At 32.0% G+C, this 19,452-nt stretch overlaps 3 protein-coding genes across 7 annotated transcripts in view; 1 reads left to right on the top strand and 2 right to left on the bottom strand.

The window, feature by feature from the left end:
- Positions 1-978: 978 nt before the first annotated feature.
- Positions 979-2,551, bottom strand: LOC130636813 (uncharacterized). The gene is made up of 4 exons (XM_057446660.1): positions 2,194-2,551; positions 1,844-2,152; positions 1,624-1,695; positions 979-1,391 (listed from the first exon to the last, which is right to left on the bottom strand). Exons 1-4 carry the CDS (start codon positions 2,549-2,551, stop codon positions 1,126-1,128), a joined length of 1,005 nt encoding a protein of 334 aa, XP_057302643.1. The 3' UTR covers positions 979-1,125.
- Positions 2,149-6,853, bottom strand: LOC130635608 (uncharacterized). 3 transcript variants are annotated; one of them, XM_057444985.1, is made up of 6 exons: positions 6,129-6,853; positions 5,282-5,374; positions 4,359-4,473; positions 4,083-4,117; positions 3,835-3,927; positions 2,149-3,508 (listed from the first exon to the last, which is right to left on the bottom strand). In XM_057444985.1, the coding sequence occupies exons 3-6, from the start codon at positions 4,416-4,418 to the stop codon at positions 3,361-3,363; spliced, it is 336 nt and encodes a 111-aa protein (XP_057300968.1). In that variant the 5' UTR covers positions 4,419-4,473; positions 5,282-5,374; positions 6,129-6,853; the 3' UTR covers positions 2,149-3,360. The 3 variants fall into 3 exon arrangements, with proteins under 3 accessions (XP_057300968.1, XP_057300967.1, XP_057300966.1); XM_057444984.1 differs by lacking the exon at positions 5,282-5,374 and having other exon boundaries at positions 6,129-6,852; XM_057444983.1 differs by lacking the exons at positions 5,282-5,374; positions 6,129-6,853 and having other exon boundaries at positions 4,359-5,173.
- A 116-nt stretch (positions 6,854-6,969) lies between these two features.
- The window catches only part of LOC130635602 (C2 domain-containing protein 5-like), a 33,542-nt gene continuing 21,059 nt past the window's right edge, over positions 6,970-19,452 (top strand). For all 3 annotated transcript variants that reach the window (XM_057444973.1, XM_057444972.1, XM_057444974.1), the window contains exons 1-11: positions 6,970-7,079; positions 10,298-10,348; positions 13,176-13,258; positions 15,475-15,561; positions 16,459-16,499; positions 17,334-17,379; positions 17,875-17,959; positions 18,068-18,163; positions 18,453-18,538; positions 18,766-18,835; positions 19,297-19,357. In XM_057444973.1, the coding sequence (XP_057300956.1) occupies positions 10,342-10,348; positions 13,176-13,258; positions 15,475-15,561; positions 16,459-16,499; positions 17,334-17,379; positions 17,875-17,959; positions 18,068-18,163; positions 18,453-18,538; positions 18,766-18,835; positions 19,297-19,357 (662 nt within the window). In that variant the 5' untranslated portion in view covers positions 6,970-7,079; positions 10,298-10,341. The remainder of the gene's footprint in view (positions 7,080-10,297; positions 10,349-13,175; positions 13,259-15,474; positions 15,562-16,458; positions 16,500-17,333; positions 17,380-17,874; positions 17,960-18,067; positions 18,164-18,452; positions 18,539-18,765; positions 18,836-19,296; positions 19,358-19,452) is intronic.

Here is a 19,452-nt window from a genome sequence, read left to right as displayed (position 1 = left end):
CAAGTATAATTGTTAGTGGTCAAAACTGCTATTGTATTACCCACAGTTTTTATAATAACGTGCTGTTCAAGTTATAATACGGATGCGTTATTTACAGACTCGAACATGTTAAAAATATAGTAGCGTGACCTAACAATAGTGCTGCGCCATTAACCGGGACATTATTTTACTTTCTTGGCACACGCTGCAATAAATGACCATTGTTACTATTCTCGACTTTCCCTCACTTTTATGACAGTATGTTGCGTATTTATTTGAAAGGATATTTTTGTTTTTATTCCAATTTGTTTTAAACAGATGAGGACACTCCCGCTCTTTACTGCAGGGTACTTTACAGAATACTGTTGCAAAATTAAATAGACCGTTGGAGTTTAGCTGATACTTTTCGTTATAATTTCGTGATTTCTAACCCACTTATTAAGTACTAAATTTAGCTAGATGTGGCACCTTTTCCGGTTAGGAACCCCATTTAATATTTGTCCCCTACGGTAGTATAACATTTATACTTCTTTTTTCAAAACGCCTATTTCCCCTTAACGAGCATCAAGGGCACTTAATCGTGCATTTATTGACTGTTTTTAGTTACTTATTCAAAAAATTCACGAGTTACGTGGCATCACCTAGGCACATGGCAGTTCTCCCTAACGGCGACTCATAACACTCATAACGATAAAGGCAATGTAATAAGGATTCACAAGGTACACGTTTTTTGTTATAAGCAAACGATGTTAGGGTGAATGATGAATAATGTAGCAAATTACGGAAATTTTGTTCATTGTTTTTGCATAACTAAATATATATATAGAAAAATAACATACATAAAAATGTCAAGTGATGCACATAAAACATAACTTGTATACTGCAAAACAATATAACTATTTTTAATCCATACTCTTGTCTCAGCACCGTTAAGAATTAAAACGTGCGCTACAGATCTTTTTTTTAACGAACCATAAGAATTCAAAGAAAATGAAAACATTCTCGATACATACAATGAGGAGCGTTTAATAGTGGGAAAATAATTAAAAGTGTGCGAAACTACACCAAATTATAGTTAAATGTTTCGTACAGTAAAGGTAGAAATAAAACAGTTTAGAGACACTTTCTTCTGGAACTTTTTCTGTACTACAAGCGCTCATATTTAAGCCTTGTTTGTATTTGCGACATGTCAAAGTTTTGTAGTACACGTTTTCCAACAGAGCTTGATTCGAGTGCACGTTCTACTCTATTGATGGATATTGGTCCAGAACGAATGATCTCGGCACACTTTTCGACAATGATGTTAGCTTCAACATTCGAGAAAATTTTTTCCTTCCCAGAAACTGTATTTTCATAATCATCATCTTCACTTTCTTCGTCAACATCTTCGTTTTCACCATGATGCTTATCTACTATATCAAAAACAAAATTGTGTTTTCGCAACAAGAGCACACCACACACTATTAAGCCTTAACTAAAGAAATATTGGATCGGGCTGCTTTAAGTGCATAAACTTTCGCAACAGAAATATTCGCGAATTGTAAATTTCACAAAAAAATTGCATTTCGCGAGTTTCTGCCGGTGAAAGCTTCAGCGCTTTTTTCAAAATCAATTAAGCTAGCAAGTAGCACAACACAAACATACCTCCTTTTGACACAGATTGTTTGTATTCAGTTGCAATAGAGGAGCATGAGTTGTCAACAGCATCATTACCATCTATTAAAAGATAGGAAATGAATTCTTTTAAATTTAATAAAAAAACAGGCACAATTTTCATGAAAATCTTTATATTTATACTAACGTAAAACAAATAAAAGTCACCAATACAACATATAAGAAGAAAAATGCGATAGTTTTAACCTACCTTTCTCCTCTTCCGTGACTCCATAGCGCCAGTAGCTTCTCAATTTATCTAAAATCTGCCTATCAGACAAATGAATAAGATGGATAAACTTTTCACGTAGATTACGTACATCGCCAATTCTGACAGATTTCGCAGTCAAAAACTGCTTAAATAGAGTCTCCAACTCCCCGACTTCGGCATCAGTCCACGTTTTCTTTTTTTCGTAAATATTTGTTTTGCCACGTTTGTTGAAAGTTTCCTCCAAGGCAGCTGTACCCTTAAGGGCATACTTTTCCTTTTCTATCAAACGGTAGTATTTTTTGAGGTGCTCTCAGAGTGCGTCAACAGGCTAGCAACATATGGAGCTTCACTTGGATTTTTATCTTCAATGATGGTGGATCCAGACTTTTGAAATATATTTGAAGTGATGTTTTTCCTCACTGGCGGATCGTTTTCACCATAAACACCGGACCTTTTCCAAGTGCTATTAATTTGTTTCGATATTGCTCCAGATTCTAACATCTTGCCATTATATGAAACAAAAACATTTTCAAAGTCACTGTGTATCTGACTGCGAATTGAATCAAAAAAAATTAAGAGCTGTTGGTACAAGGTTTCTCTCGTACACAGATTAACTGGACCGTGTTTCCTAAATGTCTTGTGACGTTTTACTTTAATAATATATTTACCATCACGAAATACAGCAGCCTTCACCTCATCGATGTTCATGTTGCTAGGTACGCCAGACCTCTGACAATTAATTATAGTTATTTCCGTTATGAGAAAATCCCGTATACACGCATATTCTTAACGAGAGAAGGTGTTTTCTCGGTAAGGGCTACGAAAATTTTTAATTATCGAGATAGCCTCCTTTGCACTGGCAGACTCCTCATACCGTTGGATCTGCTCAGGCGTGATAAGCACTTGTTGCTCCTCCATCTGTCTCTCAAGCTGCTGTATCTCTACCGTTCCATTATTAGATTTGCTCCATTGAGATACACTAACTTTCATCCTTAAAATCATATCTGGTGCTATTCCGGGTAGAGGGATCTCCTCAGTAAGGAGAAAGTCATAGAAGTGTGGCAGTGACAAAATATACCGTTTAATGGTTAAAGCTTTGTATTCCTTTGTCTTTTCGGCATACGTTGTCAAAAAGGTGTCGCGAATTTTATATTTTCTGACTAAATCACTGAGATATGAGGAATCCAAAGCTGCCCAAATATCTCTCAATTGCTGCTTTGACTGAATAGCACTCTTTTGGCTACTCTTTCCTTCATCAACTGAAATTTTATCTCTCTAAAATTTCAGCAGAGTCAACCACTTCGTCATCTTCCATGTAACTATCCGAATCTGTTACTTCGGATCAGTGGCGATCATCAGTGGCGACATGCTTGGCAGGGATGGATGTCATATGTGTACTTCGTTGTTTGATGCAACGTCACACACCCTGGCTAATTTCAACATACTATAATAGTAAGGTCCTTTTGATAGTTTGTGGACGTCTTGGAGGTGCAAACTCATTCTTTTGTTTCGACAACCTAAAACCTAACACCTGGTTTCCTCAATCCGTATATGCCAACGCAATATTTTGCCTTACTCTGGGGCCAATAGTGTACTTCTATCATGTGCCGAGATAAATTTGTAACACAACTATCACATGACTGTAATGGACATTTTTTGCGGTTTCTATGAAACAATTCAAACAATTAAATTAACATAGTTTGAGACTGCAAGAAAACGGTGGGAAACAGAAATTTCTTCTTAGTATTTTAATTGCAATATGTCTTGCACGAGTTGAATTTCGCAGGAATATATTACATTTAAACTAAGATTTTCGGCAGAATGAAGCTTTTGCAGAATATTTTTGTTCGAATTTCTGGTTTAGCTAATTTTTTTTCTCTTTTACTTTCAAATAATAATTTGAATACATTAATAATATAATTCTAATAACGGAAGTACGAGAAACAATAAATCTACATGTTGTAAATAGTATATGGCAGTAAAAATCATACTTTTCGATAGGTAAGCTTGTAGAGTCTGTTGAAAGTTGGTTCTCGAGCTCTGAAATTTTCTTCTTCAACCTGATATTTTCTCTCATCAACATACTAAGGCAAGGATAAAAGAATTTAAGGAATCTAAAATTAGTAACAGTTAAGGCTGCAGACTCTTTCTTATATGCGCAACTTCAATTCTTAATTTAATCTTAAATTAGATGGTTATACAGCAATTTCAGTACATATTAAAAAAGAAATGAACATACCTTTCTAAACTATTTGACGTAGACGATGTTTCAACCTGAAACAAACAATATCAAAACCTGATTATAGACCTGACAATAAAAGAAAGACTTTCATCGTTTTTTCCAATGACTTTTAATTTGCAATGAAGCGCCTCAACATTTTTACTTCGTACCCTGATGTCACTATCAACATCACTATAAAATTTGACAAAAAACCTAGCTGAAAATTTCCTTATTTTTGTTATAAAAAATTATAATAAGTAACAATGTGTTTAGAAAAATGTGTGCCATACTTACTTTCCAATTGTTACCATTTTTTTCCCAAGATAATAGGATAGGCCATGCCATCAGTCCCATTCCTTGTAATAACTGTTATGGTACCAACCAATACAAATGATTCTTGAAGATTTCGCTATATAAAAATGTATACACATATATTTACCATTGTCAAAAAAAAATTCACACACTTTGTGCCAACTGTATTAAAAAGACATCCACACAGCTACATATAGTTTTAAAAATATGTTAAAAAGGTGAGTTGATACAAAGGAAGTTGAGTTTAGATCTAACACAGTCTAGATCAGATTGGAAGAGGGTCATTAATATACCCCGTCCAACCCATGCTAGCATGGAAAACGGACGTTAAGCCGAGAATGATGATGATGATGTGAGTATGGATTGTGTGATTCCATAATATGTGGAATATGATATTTCTGTATATAATTCAGTTTATATTAAATATATTAATAATATTAATTATATTAGCCAGTTTATATTAATTATATTAAAAATTACCTTCCGTAAAGAATAATTTTCACAAATTAGTCATTTTAAAAAATTTCAAAAATTTATTTTTGAAATATAAATGTTTGAAACGAATAATTTCAACTTGCTTTGCAGTGAATTAGTTTGCAATTTTAGTTTAGGTCCTTATAAATTATTTGGGATTTATATAGCTTTCAATTAAAGCTGCTTACAAGATTCAGAAATCTTTTTGTTTTGCTAAAAATTCATGTTGATTAATTTTAACAAATAAACCTTTTTGCAGGAAAGACTTATTTTCACAAATTGACTTTTGCAGAAATTGTACATGTATATATTTTCACTAATTGTCAATACAAAACTTCCTAGAAATAAAAATATACTGTTAAGAACAAGAAAAAGGTATATAATAGTATATATATATAATAGGTGTATACACACAAAAGACTGTTGTTTACCTTACTATTACCAAAACTCATGATAAAATATGCTTCCTACTTTTCTTGTGACCTGCTTTGACAATTCCAACTTGAAAAATGATTTTTTTTATTCTGACAATGTAAAATATATATGACATACTTGAGCAAAGCACAACTGCAGTGTGATATAAAAGAAAGCTTAATTGTGTACTTAACTAAATTATCATAATAAAAACCGGTGATATAAGTTCTTTGAAAGCATGGGTACAACAGACAACACACTTTTTTAACAATAATTTATAACAGCTTTTGTTATGATTTGATATCATTTTGATTAGGAATAATATATCTATAAACAACACTGGTTGTTTAAAACAAGTGTGTGGGGTCTCCAGAAAAACAACTTCAAGCATGGTCATTATTTTTAAAAAACAAGAGAAAAATAAACAAAATGTTTTAAAAACAAATAGGTGTGAGTCTCTCGAAAAACAACTACAAGCATGGATATTGTCTTTAAAGAAACAAGAAAAACATAAGTAAGAATAAATTTAGTGAAAATAAAATGAGCTTTTAAACAAACGCTCAGAGGTCATATCAAAATACCAACATGAGAATAAGGAATATATAAAAACACACTACAGCAATATACTTAACTACACAAAAAGACTACCAAGAAACATAATGCTATTGTTAAATGATCATAGCTATAGCTCTTTAATTCTACTAATGTTATTTCATTGAACAAACCTAAAAAGTTCAGATTGCTATTTGGGGTGTTACTAGCTACAAAACGTTAGCTAGCTATGCACTTTGGTTGCCCACGAAAAATATATTTACATAAGCATTTACAACATTTAAAACTGTTAAATGACAAAATAAAACTTACCAAAGAAAAAAAGCTTTTCTGTTTCTTATATCTGATTGATATGATTAAAAAACAACAACAACAATCCTTAACTGAGAGTATCTTTCACGCCGCAAGCCGCCCTTATGATTTATTTTTAATATTTGCACATGCGCGTTGACGTAGAAAACGTAACCGCCATGTCGTGGGTAACCGACGTAACCTAAGCGTAACCTACTGCTGGTAGGAAACGTAACCGTCGTACGTAGGAAAGGTAACCGACGTAGAAAACGTAACCTAAAACAGTAGGATTCGGTACTGTTTTCGGTCAGGAGAGTAACTGTGAATATATCTATCTATCTATCTATCTATCTATCTATCTATCTATCTATCTATCTCACCCTTAAGAAGACATGAGACTGAGCATTACCATGTGTGTCTGTTACTATAGCGTTTTCATAAGAGCATTTGACTGATGAATCTAAATAAGAAAGAATTGACATAAAAAAGAAAATTTAGAAATAAAATGTGATATGCGAAGAAAAGATTGTCTCTGCAAAATTTTGCTGAAGTAAACTTGATTTATTTTTTAAATCACTATTATCTCAGCATTTACATTGGGCGGATGTGAATTAGAAAGGTTGATATTTGTGGCAAATAATCGTACCAACAGTGCTCTTCTGCCTACTACACAATATTAAATCTCATTTTTAAGGAATTTCTGTACTCTAGGACTCCCCATCCAAGCCATGGTGGCCCCTGCATATAATAGACAGGGTATATCACTTGATATTTGTGACACTAGCTACCGTTTTTGCTTTCTAAACTTGTAGATATCCATGTGTTTCCTCGCCGCCCGTGTAATGCGGACCAATACGGACACGGTTAAAAGTTCTTGTTTTTTGAAAGATAAAATCCATTGCCCGTAACTACACAACAGCAACAGCCATCCATCACATCATCACGTTTGGTTGGACTTGGACGTTTTCCCAGGTAGCTTATTAAGGCTTTTTTTGACTCTAAGCTTTTTTTGGATAGTACTCAACCAGTTGTACTGTGAAGTAAGGAATGACATCACATCGCAGACAGAACACTAGAATCAGTGTTTATTTTCCTAAAATAGTTTAGCTAAGCTGGCTTTATTATATTAATTAGCCTAGTGCAGGCCTATCAATAAGTAGAGAGCAATTGCTCTTGCTCGTGCAAAGGCTCTCCCAATTCTAAGAAATGAGAAACTAACTAAGCCATTAATTGCTCCCCCAATTCTAAAAAAGTTTTTCTGGATGAGAATTATCAATTTATCTCACATAGAAATCAATGTTCTCTTTATTATTATTTACAGTAAACAATATAGAAAGTGTTGCGAAGAGGTTCACAAGGCAAAGGCATTAAGCACGGCCAAGGAAAGGGCATGGCCAAGGAAAGGGCACGGCCAAGGAAAGGGCACGGCCAAAGCCAGGCAAGGAAACAGAAAGAGGAATCAGCAAGGCAGGGGTAGGCAAGGCAGGGGTAGGCTAGGCAAGGCATGTAGGCAGGCATCAGAAAAGGCATAGGAACAGTAGGCAAAGGAATGGTCAGCGCTGGCAAGGCCACGGAACAGCAAGGCAAGGGCGCAGGCACCTTAATAGAAAATCTCCCCCCCCCCCCCCCCTACATCTCAAAGATTGTGTATACTCAATATGTCTAAGCTATGTATCATATTAGGGCAGGAGTATAGAACATTTTGAGGTGCAAATATTTCAAATTCAATGGCTCATAAAAAAGATCTGAAATTTATATCAGGTCAATATACAGCGAATCATGTTAGCAGAATTATGTGCCAATACAAATATTTAAACAATCAGTCATAATGCTGAAAAAACTATCATTTTTTGATAAATCTGAGATTAAAAATTAACGAAGTTTCTTGTGCCTTTTTTTACCATAAAGTGATAGATCTATTACAAAAACAAAACATTTTTGGACTCTATAAATGAAAGTGATAAATGTACGCAATTCCCCCTCTGCAACTCAAAAATTACCTATTATACTCAATATATAGCTAATATCATATACTTATGAATACCTGCTTGTTGTAGATGCAAGATAATTATATTTTTCCTAGCCCTGTCCAGGATTTGAACCTGGATCTCTCATTTGCATGAGTGTCATAGCCATTAGACCAACAGGGCATGAATATACATATATGAAAAACTTTACATGTGCATCTTATATATGCTCACATAGCCTTTTTACTAACTAGACAGGGGGACTTGCGTTGAAATGTCTGGTTTAGTCACAAGTAACTTTAACACCAGGCGTTTAACGTCTGGTGTAGAGCGATTTATAAGTTTTGTAAACTGTGCCACACATTCATGTGGAGCGCTTTAGTACAAGTATGCAGTATATCATAAATTATGTGAAGCACACACAACAGTAAGATGTTTCAGTGTAATATATTATTCAAATAATAACTTTTCTTCAAAAATACAGTTTATATGTTGTGCACATCGTAGTGAATTTCTCAAAATGTTTCTCGCAAAACTTAAAAAGTGAATTTCAATCCAGGGGGAGCGCTTAGTATAGGTAAACAATGCTGCACATCCATATGGGTTTAATAACATTTCAAACAAAAAATTATTATTTGAAATATAATGCCGAACCTGTCTACACAAGGGTGCCTATGAGGTGAGACCAGATAAGTTTTCAATAATGTTCTCATTTTTTCTTTTATAACTTCAGATCTTACCCAATTTTTTACTGAACTTACCTAAACTATTTCTGAAATGTGAAACACACTTTCAATTTCATTGACTCAGACGCAAAAATGCACAAGCCCTTCCAAGTATTACAGAATTAATTAACCTTATATTTATTGAAAAAATGGTATCAAATGGTATTTTTGGAGAACTCGACACCAACCAACTGTTAACAACTTATGCAGTTTAGGCTTGATGTTGTAATGTTAATAAACCATTAATGGACACTCCTGTCACTGGGAAAGTCAAGTTTAGCCCGCGCAATTCTTGTTGATAGTTGAAGTAATGTTGAATTAATTTCTGTGCTTTTCTGACTTAGTAAGTTCTCATAGGGTTCTAATAAAGAGTATTGGTGCTTTACTGCAACGAAAAAGTATGTTGTTTTAATTTTTGAAATGACCCCCCCCCCCATAAATTTTGTTCTGTTTTCCGACGAGTTGGTAACGTAATTTTCTACTCCTGCAGGTCTCTGTTAATTACGTACATCGTGAGTGTGTATGCTATGTGCATGTAGCAATCTAGTAGCATACATGAAATAACATGTACATCCTTCAATAATGAATTTTAGACAATTATATTATTAAGAAATACATAAATATTAAGAAAATAGCCATATAGCCTAAATGGTAAGCATGAATGACCTTCAAGAGTTACAGTAAGTGATTTAGTGCATAAAAATTATTGTGAATGAATGTGCATATTCATTTATGCAGTGTGCATGAAACATAGCACTTAAAATCTTAATTCACGAAGCGATGGATCTGTATAATGCCATACTAGCCAGATTTTTCCATCCACAAGTCCCCAATAATTTGACAAGGCATCACCTTTATCATGGACTTTTGAGTATAGCATGCTATTCTATGGCCGTGAGAGCCATGCCTGGTTATCTACCTACACAACAGATGTCCATATTCTAAGTGATGAAGTTTAGTATGTATTTAGTCATCATACAAATTTCAGGAATTGACCTTGCAGATCTACATATCACACCACAGTATCTGCATGCAAGTTTGCACAGGAGTGAACAAAACGTGTCAATTCTATTGAAATTAGAGCGATTGTACAGTTATGTGTGTGAGATATGACAAGCTTGGGCTAGCCTGTAGATATCAGGACAGTAAAAACGAAATTCTGATTTGCATTCAGCATCAGAAATCTAACAGTATTTTACTTTCAATAGGAAAAATATAAATTTTTGTTAGTGGTAATATGGAAAAGTAATGCAAATTTAGCATCTTCAATATTGGTCATAGACGACAAGGATTATATGTTTGTGTTACAGAAAGTAGCCATATTAGTTTACTTGTTTTCTCATTGTTGGAAGCTTCCCTTTCTATGAAATCCTGTACTGCAAATAATGATAATGATGTTAATCTTTGTAATTTCTGCATCCAAGGAGGAAAATAAGCATTTCTTTCGGTAAGCGGTAATTTAGTCTATTATTTATTTGAAGCAATTTTTTGTTTTTAGAACACCTTGTAGTCCATTGATTTCCATCCTTTTAGTCATCAAACATGCCAGGTATAGTTTTTATTAGTAAAATTAAAATATTTTTGTTTAAAATAGAAAAATTATCCTTGAAAGGTTGTATATTTGGCATTGAGAAGCAATGTACCGTATTTTCCGGTATATAACCCGCACATCGTATAACCCGCAGCTCAGCTTTTTTAGGAAGTTATAAACTAGATTCTGTCAGATAGCCTGCACCTTCGTATAACCTGCATAAAATTTCAATCAATGTGTTTTACTAACCCGCACCTTTGCATAACCCGCATTATGTTAAGAAAAAAATTCAGCATATTTTTACTTACCCTAATCATTTTACAAACATGTGCCTGTGTTCTGTTTTTTCATGCTGGAGACAAGTTGGGGACGTTAAAACTCGTGAACCCCAAACTCAAGAACCGAGTGTCTGAACTAGCGAATCTCTTTGTCTCCGATTGCTGAAATAATAATAAATTAAAATTAATTTGACAAGTCGATCTTCTGCTAATGCCGACAGTACTAAATCAGACAATGCTGTTTTCTTTTTATTTGGAGACATTAGTTTCAGCCAATAATAACTCTTGCTCTCTGTGATTAAACAAACAAACAAATAAAAAACTATTCCATCAGGTTATAAACCTAAAGTAAATTCTATGTTTTTTATGTATATTTAAGTTTTTTTGGCATAAAAATAAACAACATAATAATTATCACGGATTGTTTGTAACAGCAATGTACAGAACGTACTTTTCTAATGTTTATAGAATTTTGTTATCTATTTATATCTCAGCAATTACAGTGTGCATAATAAAATAAATGGCGTCAATGAGGAGGAGATAGTTGCGTGTGTCTTATTAAATGTATTTTATATTTATTAGTGGCCGCCTGTTGCGCAAAGGTAGCGAAGATAAAAAAAGAAAATTATTACCTATACTTTAATTTTACCATTTTTCAATATTTTTAACAGGAATTAATAATTAAGTCCTGGGCACTAGGTTGTGAAATACCTGTCAATTAAACCTAAAAATGATACCTGCTATATTGTTCTATTACCAGAAGCAAATCATTTCAATGTGCTCAATGTGATTGCAAAGATATAAATAGATTAGAATTAAGTCCAACACAAAGGAAAAATGATCTCCAGAATTGTGTTTCAGATAGAGCTCATAATATTAGCAATGGCAAGCAATAGAAAGTTAAAGAAATCAATTTAACTGTGTAAAAAATATTAAATCATGTAGTTGAAGTAAAATTACGTAGATATAGGATCGCGCATGCAGTTATATTAATGTACGCATTGCGCATACTATTTTCTTCATTGAGTGTATAAACTTTAAATTTCGCAATGAATGACAGAAAATATAGAACTTATCACATAACCCGCACCACAATATAACCCGCACCAACGGTGGAATTCACAAAAATCAACGTATATAACTCGCGGGTTATATACCGGAAAATAGGGTAAAAACAATTTTTATATAGTAAATTAATACGTTTGTGGAAACCAGGAATTTGATTAAATAAAAAAACAGATGATTAATTAACTTAATTCATGCTTAATTTTATATGCATGGAAAGAAATAATTGTTCCTGCATTATATACATTACCGTATTGTTTATATTCACAAGATATCTCTTAAAATTTTATGCCATATTCTGGATTTCAATTTACCACAATTTTTATTATTAATTATTATTATTATTCCTGGTAATCTATCCTAGGCTATTAAAAGTATCTTAGTTTTTATGCACTATGCAATTTGTAATTGAATTTTCATTGATTATTGTTTTATTGCTCTAAACAAAAATCACAAGATGTTTCATATGAAACCCCTTGTCTTACCATCTGTCTGAAGCTAGACAAGTTAGATTCTCAAAATGGTTATCATATTTTATTTTCAAGATTCTAAATGTAATAAATGCTATTGGCCATTTGTATTTAATTTCATTGTATAAACAAAAACATTGGATGCAGTGGATAACTTGCAAATAAATTGAGATTCTTACCTGTAACCCATAGTTCTCTTATTCATAGAAGTGTTAATGCATGTTTTATTCATCTTGATTAAAGATTTTTGATTTGATAGCCACATCTTTGTCCTCATTGTAACCACAAGTTTTAACTTGCAAACGAAATAAAAGATTTTTGAAGTTGCTTCGCTAGAATAAAATTAAAAACATGGTGACCTATGAAGCAGAAAAGATGCTGTCATGGGGGCATAATAAGACATGTCCGTTCAGTTGCCAAATAGATCTTTGTTTATCTTTTGAATAGCATTACAAATTAGTCATTAAATATAAAACTAACAAGCTTAAATAACTTCACCTGCCAACATTGTTTATTACTACAAAGAAATTTTATTTGAGTAAAAGTCAGTGCAGTGTGGTACTTGACAATAAAAACCCTTAAATACAGGTGACCTTAGCATATAATTTAACAACATTATAATACTTTAGCAATTGTGAGAGTTATTTCTTAATAAAATTTTATGGTTTCTGATGCTCAGAAACAGCTCTCCCTATATTAATTTTTAACGAAAAATTTCACTTTTTAGTTTTTTAACTAATCAGCTACCATTTTTTAAGTCCTTCTATGCAAATGTAGAGGATCTTCAGGATCAGGAGAAATAAATATGATACAATAACTTTCTTAGGTAGTAATTCTATTTTTAAACGGAACAAAAAGCATTTTGATGTAATAAAAAAATTGCATTGATTATCAGATTTTTCCACTGATAACAAAATCATTCGAAAAGATAGATGCTTGGTTGGGAAGTCAACTAGTATTTTAGTGAGGGAATTTAAATTGACAAAATAATGGCTAGATAACACCTGTATAATATATAATATAATATTTTAGCAATTGTGAAAGTTAAAGTGATCGAAGCAAAGGAACTACCAATAATGGACAGGGCAAGTGATTTAACTGATGCCTTTGTTGAGGTAAGATTATAGTACTATAAGAAGAGAGTTCTTTGCAAAATTGTTTTTGTTGTTGTGAATTTCACATGGTGAAGGAAGAAAAAACATGTAAAGATTTATGATTGCTTGTTTGTGATTATTGAGAATGCCTTAAGCAAAATTTTAAAATATCTTTGGAAATAAATTTGGAATGATGCTAGTGCCTTTTTATAATTAAGATATGAGACAAGCCAAAAAAACATTTCATGGTTTTAACCATAAGCAAGATTAATATCAGCAGCCTTTCTAATTAAATTTTTTTTTGCAACAGCAATTTTTTACCCATTTCACATCAGAATAAAAATGTTGACATAAATTTTCGTTTTTATGATTCGCCTTGGCAATCCACAATCACACATCTGCAAAAACGGCGACATGAACTTTTATTTCGGTGTTTGACGTTGGAAAATTACCTTTTAAATTCAGGCTAGCTTGTTCACACTTAAACTACTCTAATTCTATTTATGGTAAATAAGCAAAATGCTCAGCAACCACTTTATGATCTTATATATTCTTGCATTTAAGGTGGCAGTAACTCTTTTTTAGCTGTCCAAATGGCTTAATTATTTACTCAGTGTTTTATTTATACCATTTTCTTTACTATTTCCTGAAAATATAGGCTTTAATACATAATAAAAAGATTTTAACTTAACACTAAAATTGCTGAGTCAGCAGAAACTTCTATTTAAAAATGTATCATAAGCAAGAAAAAAATCGGCTTCTACGAGCTCCAACTTTTTGCAATCTCGTTATTTTTCATCAGCTTCTGTTTTTAAATGAACCTTGGGTTAATCCTTTTAAAACGGTGTGCGGATTTTTTTTGTTCATTCTTATTTTTTTAACAATAGCCTTTTGTTTTTTTAAAAAGATTCTTTGTTAGCATCCCCTGGTGCATGGAACGCTTTTAAAAGAAAAATATTCTGAATAAAAGAATTTTGCACATTGTATGATGTCTGCATGATTCACCAAGCATGTCTGCATGATTCACCAAGCATGTCTGAAAATGTTAAAGTAAAATGAAAATGCCATCAAAAGCTGAAGCTCGTGCAGTGTAGCATAATGATGATCGTCTTAAATTTTTACACAATGCGCCATCTTTGTTGTTATTAAAGTTTCTCTTTAATAACTACGTCATCTCTTTCTGTACAATTTCGCAAGCGCGTAGACTTAAACTATATTTGGCAGAAGTAATTAATTATTCATGAATTTTATTTTAAAGAAGAATTATCGAGGCTCAATATTTTTGGTAAAGGTAATAGTATTTTAGCCATAAAATCGTGACAAGTGTGTGTTTAACAGAAAAAATATGGATATATAGTCTAAAGGGGTTACTGCCACCTTAAGGAATACTCTCTATTGCTGATATAATCAGTATATATTTATGATACATTCAAGGCAAATAAAGGATTCTATAAATTTTGGAAAAATATTTCATAACGAAGAAAAAATTTGCCTTTGCAAAATTTCACTGATGTCAACTTGTTTTTTTTAAACACCTCTGCATTCACCTCAAGATTTTCAGTGTGCTGTGAAAAAGAAAAGGCTGTTTTAGAGACCGGCTATAAAGTGATTTGTAGTATAAAATATCCTGCATAATAGTATCATTAATTTATTATAATAATACAAAGACTGTCTGTCTGTCTGTGCCTGGGATAGTAGATGTGTTCATTTTTTTGGTGTAGCCAAAAACGTTATGTCCAAGTCAATCAACCTGTTTTGGAAACCCACGTGTTTAAATCCCAACATCTCTTTAACCGACCATCAACACTGCATGACCCTATACATTTTCTTGGTCAGCATTTTTTTTAAAAATTTGTATGTGCATTTTTCAGTTTTTGCTGACGTCAGCAAAATTCTTAAACCCTGATATCTCCTCTTTAATGGTTTTTTAAAAGAATGTGGCTGTTTACTTTATTTTGATCTGCATTTCTAACTCTACACAATAAAGAGAACTGATAAAAAATTTTTCTAAACAAGGTTTTTTACATTGATAGGTTTTCTCTGATTTCATTTAAAAAATCAAGTGATGGTTTATTTACATTGTTCCTTGGCTAAGTGGAATTTTCCACAGGCTTATCGGCTAGAATAATAATAAGAAAATATAGAATTTAGTAGTAATAGTGTATTGGTACGAAATCAGAATATTGCAGAACATTATAATGTTTAATTTATTTTGATTTCATAAATTATTTTTTTAGATACGTCTTGGCAGTTTAACATATAAAACTGATGTTTACAGGAAATCATTAAATCCGCTATGGGATTCAGAATGGTTTAAGTTTGAAGTATGTGGCTATTTATTAAAAGAGAGAGGGAGAAGATAGCTGGTGCTTTAGCTCATACTTTAAACAAATCACTTGCTTTAGCAGTGATTTAAACCTTTTTTTATGTGATTTTGTGTTGTTCATACATAGACTAATGCATTGTGTGTTATTATGTTTTTGCAGACCTGGTCAGGAATAAAGTGCACACACCTGAATTAAATTAAGTGTGCTATTTTTCGCTTGCCTCCGTTTTGTGATGTTGTGTTATAGAAAGTTCAATTTGCATGCATATTAGAACATTGCGGACTTTTAAAAAACACTTTAGCAAAACCACTTCAGCAAACTCACTAATGTCATTTATGCTCTCACACATTTTATAGCGAAGTATTTCTAGCGTTCTAACTTCCTCATTATAGTCTTTTAATTTTAACGTAATTTTTAGTTTGCAGAATGCAAGTTTTTATGTTTTAGCTAACCCCTAAATTTAAATAAAAACAGGAAATGGTTTTCTTTTTTACCAGAGAAAACTATTATAATACTAAATAATAACTGTAAAATAATATGCAATAACAATACGTTCATGAATAGCTTAATTAGGTCGTTAAAGCCATTGCATTGTACTGATAGCTTTCCGTGGAAACAGCTTGAAAACTGATGGAAATGAAACTGATGTTGTGTCCTGAATGAGTGATCCGATCTTCTCATGTTAGGTGAAATCATTCATCTTGAAATAAATGAGTTAATAGTGTCATTAGAAAACTTTAAACTTATACACAATATAAATAAGCACTTTTTAGGACCAGAAATTACAATTTAAAACAGCCATTTAAGTTTCATTGGAATACTTCAAAGATATATTGTGTTAACCAATTTTTAACCTTTTACAATGTGTAAAATATATTTTATAATTGCATCTAGGTGGATGATGAAGAGATACAAGAAGAATATTTACAACTAAAGTATGTTTCTACGTTTTTTGAAAACTTGCATTATACATTAGAAAAAAAGTAAAAAAAAATCTGTTTATTCTTAAATTATTCAAAATTTTTTGGTGCTGTAAACAATGTAAATATGGCTTAATAGCTTAAAATAATATGAAACATTCAGAGTGACTACTAAAAACTTTGTGAGACTTTGATCCATGGGTTGCAGTTAAGAAAAAACTTACGCAGTAGGCACAAATGGCTAATTCAAAAGGCTAATTTTGGTGGAAATATAAGGGTTTCTATATCTTACATAGTGCTTGAATAATCTTAATGATTTTTATAAAAAAATGTAAGTATTTTTCTTAATAAGGAAACAAGTATATAATTTCATAAAATATTATTGTTGCGAAGATTTTCGTACTTCTAGTACATGTTCAGGCATCTTTCAAAACATCTATCTTATACATGATATACAGCTCAGAACAATTGCGGGAATTTATGTTATACTATTTCTAAAAAGGTTCATAAATTTAATATCCAATTGATCGTTTATAGAAGGCTTAAATTTTTTTCATCTTTCGTTTTATTATATTATTTGGAGCTTTTGTAATAATGCTCCAAGTAAAAGAGTGACCATTATTGAGACTAGTACTTTAAAATTAATATATTTTTTATATGAATATATATACTTGTTTCCTTATTAAGAATAATACATGGCTGTATTTTATAATAATGTAAAAATTCTGTTTAAAAAAGATTTTGCAACTTTAAATCAATGCCTGTATTAAATTTTCATCGTCCTGAAAATTCTAATAAGTTTTCTTTATTTTTAACGTTTGAGAATAATTATGTGTGTTTTATTTTTAGAGTTTTAGACTATGATGTTTATTCTTCACATGATGCCATAGGAAAGGTAGTATGTGACATTGTTTGATGATTAAAAAGAAACAAACTTAAATAACATGTTTGCAGTAACAAAACTGTTATTTTTTATTGAATTGGTTTGTTTAGTATCGTAGTAACCCTTTTTGGAAGGGAGTTTCTAAAACGATACATTGTTTGACTAACTAGATCATTGATAAAATCCTCACCAAGAGATGAAAAGCAATAATTTTTTTCAATGTAGATACATTAAAATCTACCTACAGGTTTGACAAAAAAATGCCCTCTATTAATCATTTTCTTTTTTCTGTAATGTAAATAAAATGGAATTCAGGTGTGTAGAATTTTCTAGTTTGTTTATGGATGATAAGTAAATATCTTTAACTAAAAACCTCTTTAGCAATCGTATAACCTGCTTATTAACATTCAAATAAAAGAAATATATGCCCTGAAAAAAATTGGAAATATTCATGCCAAGCAAGTTTATCCATTTTTTAATTCCTTTTCATAAACATCAATATTCCAGGTAAACATTAATTTGGACCTTCTTACTACTAAAGATGGTACTAATGAATTGGGTGGATTCTTCCCAATCTATGACACTCTTCACGGTATGTGGTTGTTTTTCTTTGAATGATAATATTTTGTTTAAATGTATGGTCTGTGCAAAAATCTACTTGATTGGGGAAGCAAATCATACAGAGATGTTCTCTTAACAGGAATTCGTGGTTACATCAAGATCAAAGTTAGAGTGCAATTCTTTTCTGACACTAACAAATATCGTCAAACATCATGTGGTATCCAGTTTTTTTCCTGTAAGTAAAAAAAGTACAAAGATCTTGTTACTGTCTCTTTTAAAAATTGTCGAATGGTAGAAAACAACAACTGTGTTTTTTTTCTGAGCAATTGAGAGAAAAAAAGTTTTTACATTATGGTTTTGCTGGGAAAAGAGTAACAAAGAGTTTTGAAAAACATTTCTATTGTGTTGGGTATTCAAAAAAACATATTGTAGCATAGCCTGGACTACAACGTTAGCTTAAGATTCAAAAGTTTGTATTCTAATAGATTTTTATTATAATGTTTATGTTGCTTAATTTTTGATAGCATCTGGTGTACCATCTGGTTATACAACTTCGTGTATTCATGGTCTTGTAGATGAGCTCTTAGTTGATGATGATCCTGAGTACCAGGTGAAACTTTCTTCTGTATCATAATTATTTGCCTTATTAACCTCTTCTGTTGCTTGTGTCTGTGCAAAATGGTTGTGTTGTAGCTTTAATTCAGGACCCTGGCTAAGCAAGAGTAATTTATTACATCATGCTAACAGACGAGAACAATTGCACAAAATACTAATAGGGACACAAGGAGTAAATTTCCATGGGTTTCTCTATAGGCTAACAACTAGTTTTATTTTCAGTGGATTGATAAAATACGTACACCAAGAGCATCCAATGAGGCAAGACAAAGATTGTTTACAAAACTTGCAGGTAATTCTTGAGCTATGTAACATAGCAGAAGCTCATCTTGTGTGGTATAAAGATAAAATAAGAAGCATGTAAAATCAAATGCAAGAAGTCATGTTAAACTGCAAGTCTTTTTTAATAAATAGAACAACAACAAAAAAACCTAAATTTTTTTGATTGTTTGGTAACCCATATAACAACAACTTAATACTAACGTTTGTGCATACACTGACTTGTTTTTATTTTTCTGTTGCTATAGAGTATAAAATATAAAACATAAGGCGTATTGTCTTGGTTAAATGTCATTGGTTTACAATAGAACATATTAACCTTACAATTATTTTCTCACACATCATGTATTCAGTTACATTTACCTTGAAAAATTTAATTTGCTGATGCCAACTTTTTTTGTGCAGCCGCAAGGTTTTACCTTTTTGCATGTAGTGTTGGAAGATTAACTTAAATCAAAAGCAATTCTTTACTAGGTGAAGTGAAAAGAAAAATTGGGTTGCAAGTGCTGGAGTTAGGTGGCAATGCTGTTATAGGGTTGGTACTATTCTGATTTTGTTTGTTGCTAATGAAAGTTAAGACTGTGAAGAAAAACGAAATTGCGGACCACAGCTGGAGCAGAAGTCATCTGT

Source organism: Hydractinia symbiolongicarpus, chromosome 3 (assembly GCF_029227915.1).
Source record: "Hydractinia symbiolongicarpus strain clone_291-10 chromosome 3, HSymV2.1, whole genome shotgun sequence".
Taxonomy (NCBI): Eukaryota; Metazoa; Cnidaria; class Hydrozoa; order Anthoathecata; family Hydractiniidae; genus Hydractinia; species Hydractinia symbiolongicarpus.
The sequence above is the reverse complement of the archived record's forward strand: the minus strand, read 5'-3'. Positions and strand labels throughout refer to the sequence as shown.

What these genes read in the sequence shown, in the direction of transcription:
- LOC130636813 (XM_057446660.1), bottom strand. Translation starts at nt 2,551, where the DNA reads ATGAACATCGATGAGGTGAAGGCTGCTGTATTTCGTGATGGTAAATAT. An exon ending in AGTCACGGAAGAGGAGAAAG is followed by an intron (nt 1,696 to 1,843) that starts GTAGGTTAAAAC and finishes ATCTTTTAATAG; the next exon opens with ATGGTAATGATGCTGTTGAC. An exon ending in ACAATCTGTGTCAAAAGGAG is followed by an intron (nt 1,392 to 1,623) that starts GTATGTTTGTGT and finishes TTTTTGATATAG; the next exon opens with TAGATAAGCATCATGGTGAA.
- LOC130635608 (XM_057444985.1), bottom strand. Translation starts at nt 4,418, where the DNA reads ATGGGACTGATGGCATGGCCTATCCTATTATCTTGGGAAAAAAATGGT. An exon ending in ACGTCAAATAGTTTAGAAAG is followed by an intron (nt 3,928 to 4,082) that starts GTATGTTCATTT and finishes TCCTTGCCTTAG; the next exon opens with TATGTTGATGAGAGAAAATA. An exon ending in ACAAGCTTACCTATCGAAAA is followed by an intron (nt 3,509 to 3,834) that starts GTATGATTTTTA and finishes ATTGTTTCATAG; the next exon opens with AAACCGCAAAAAATGTCCAT.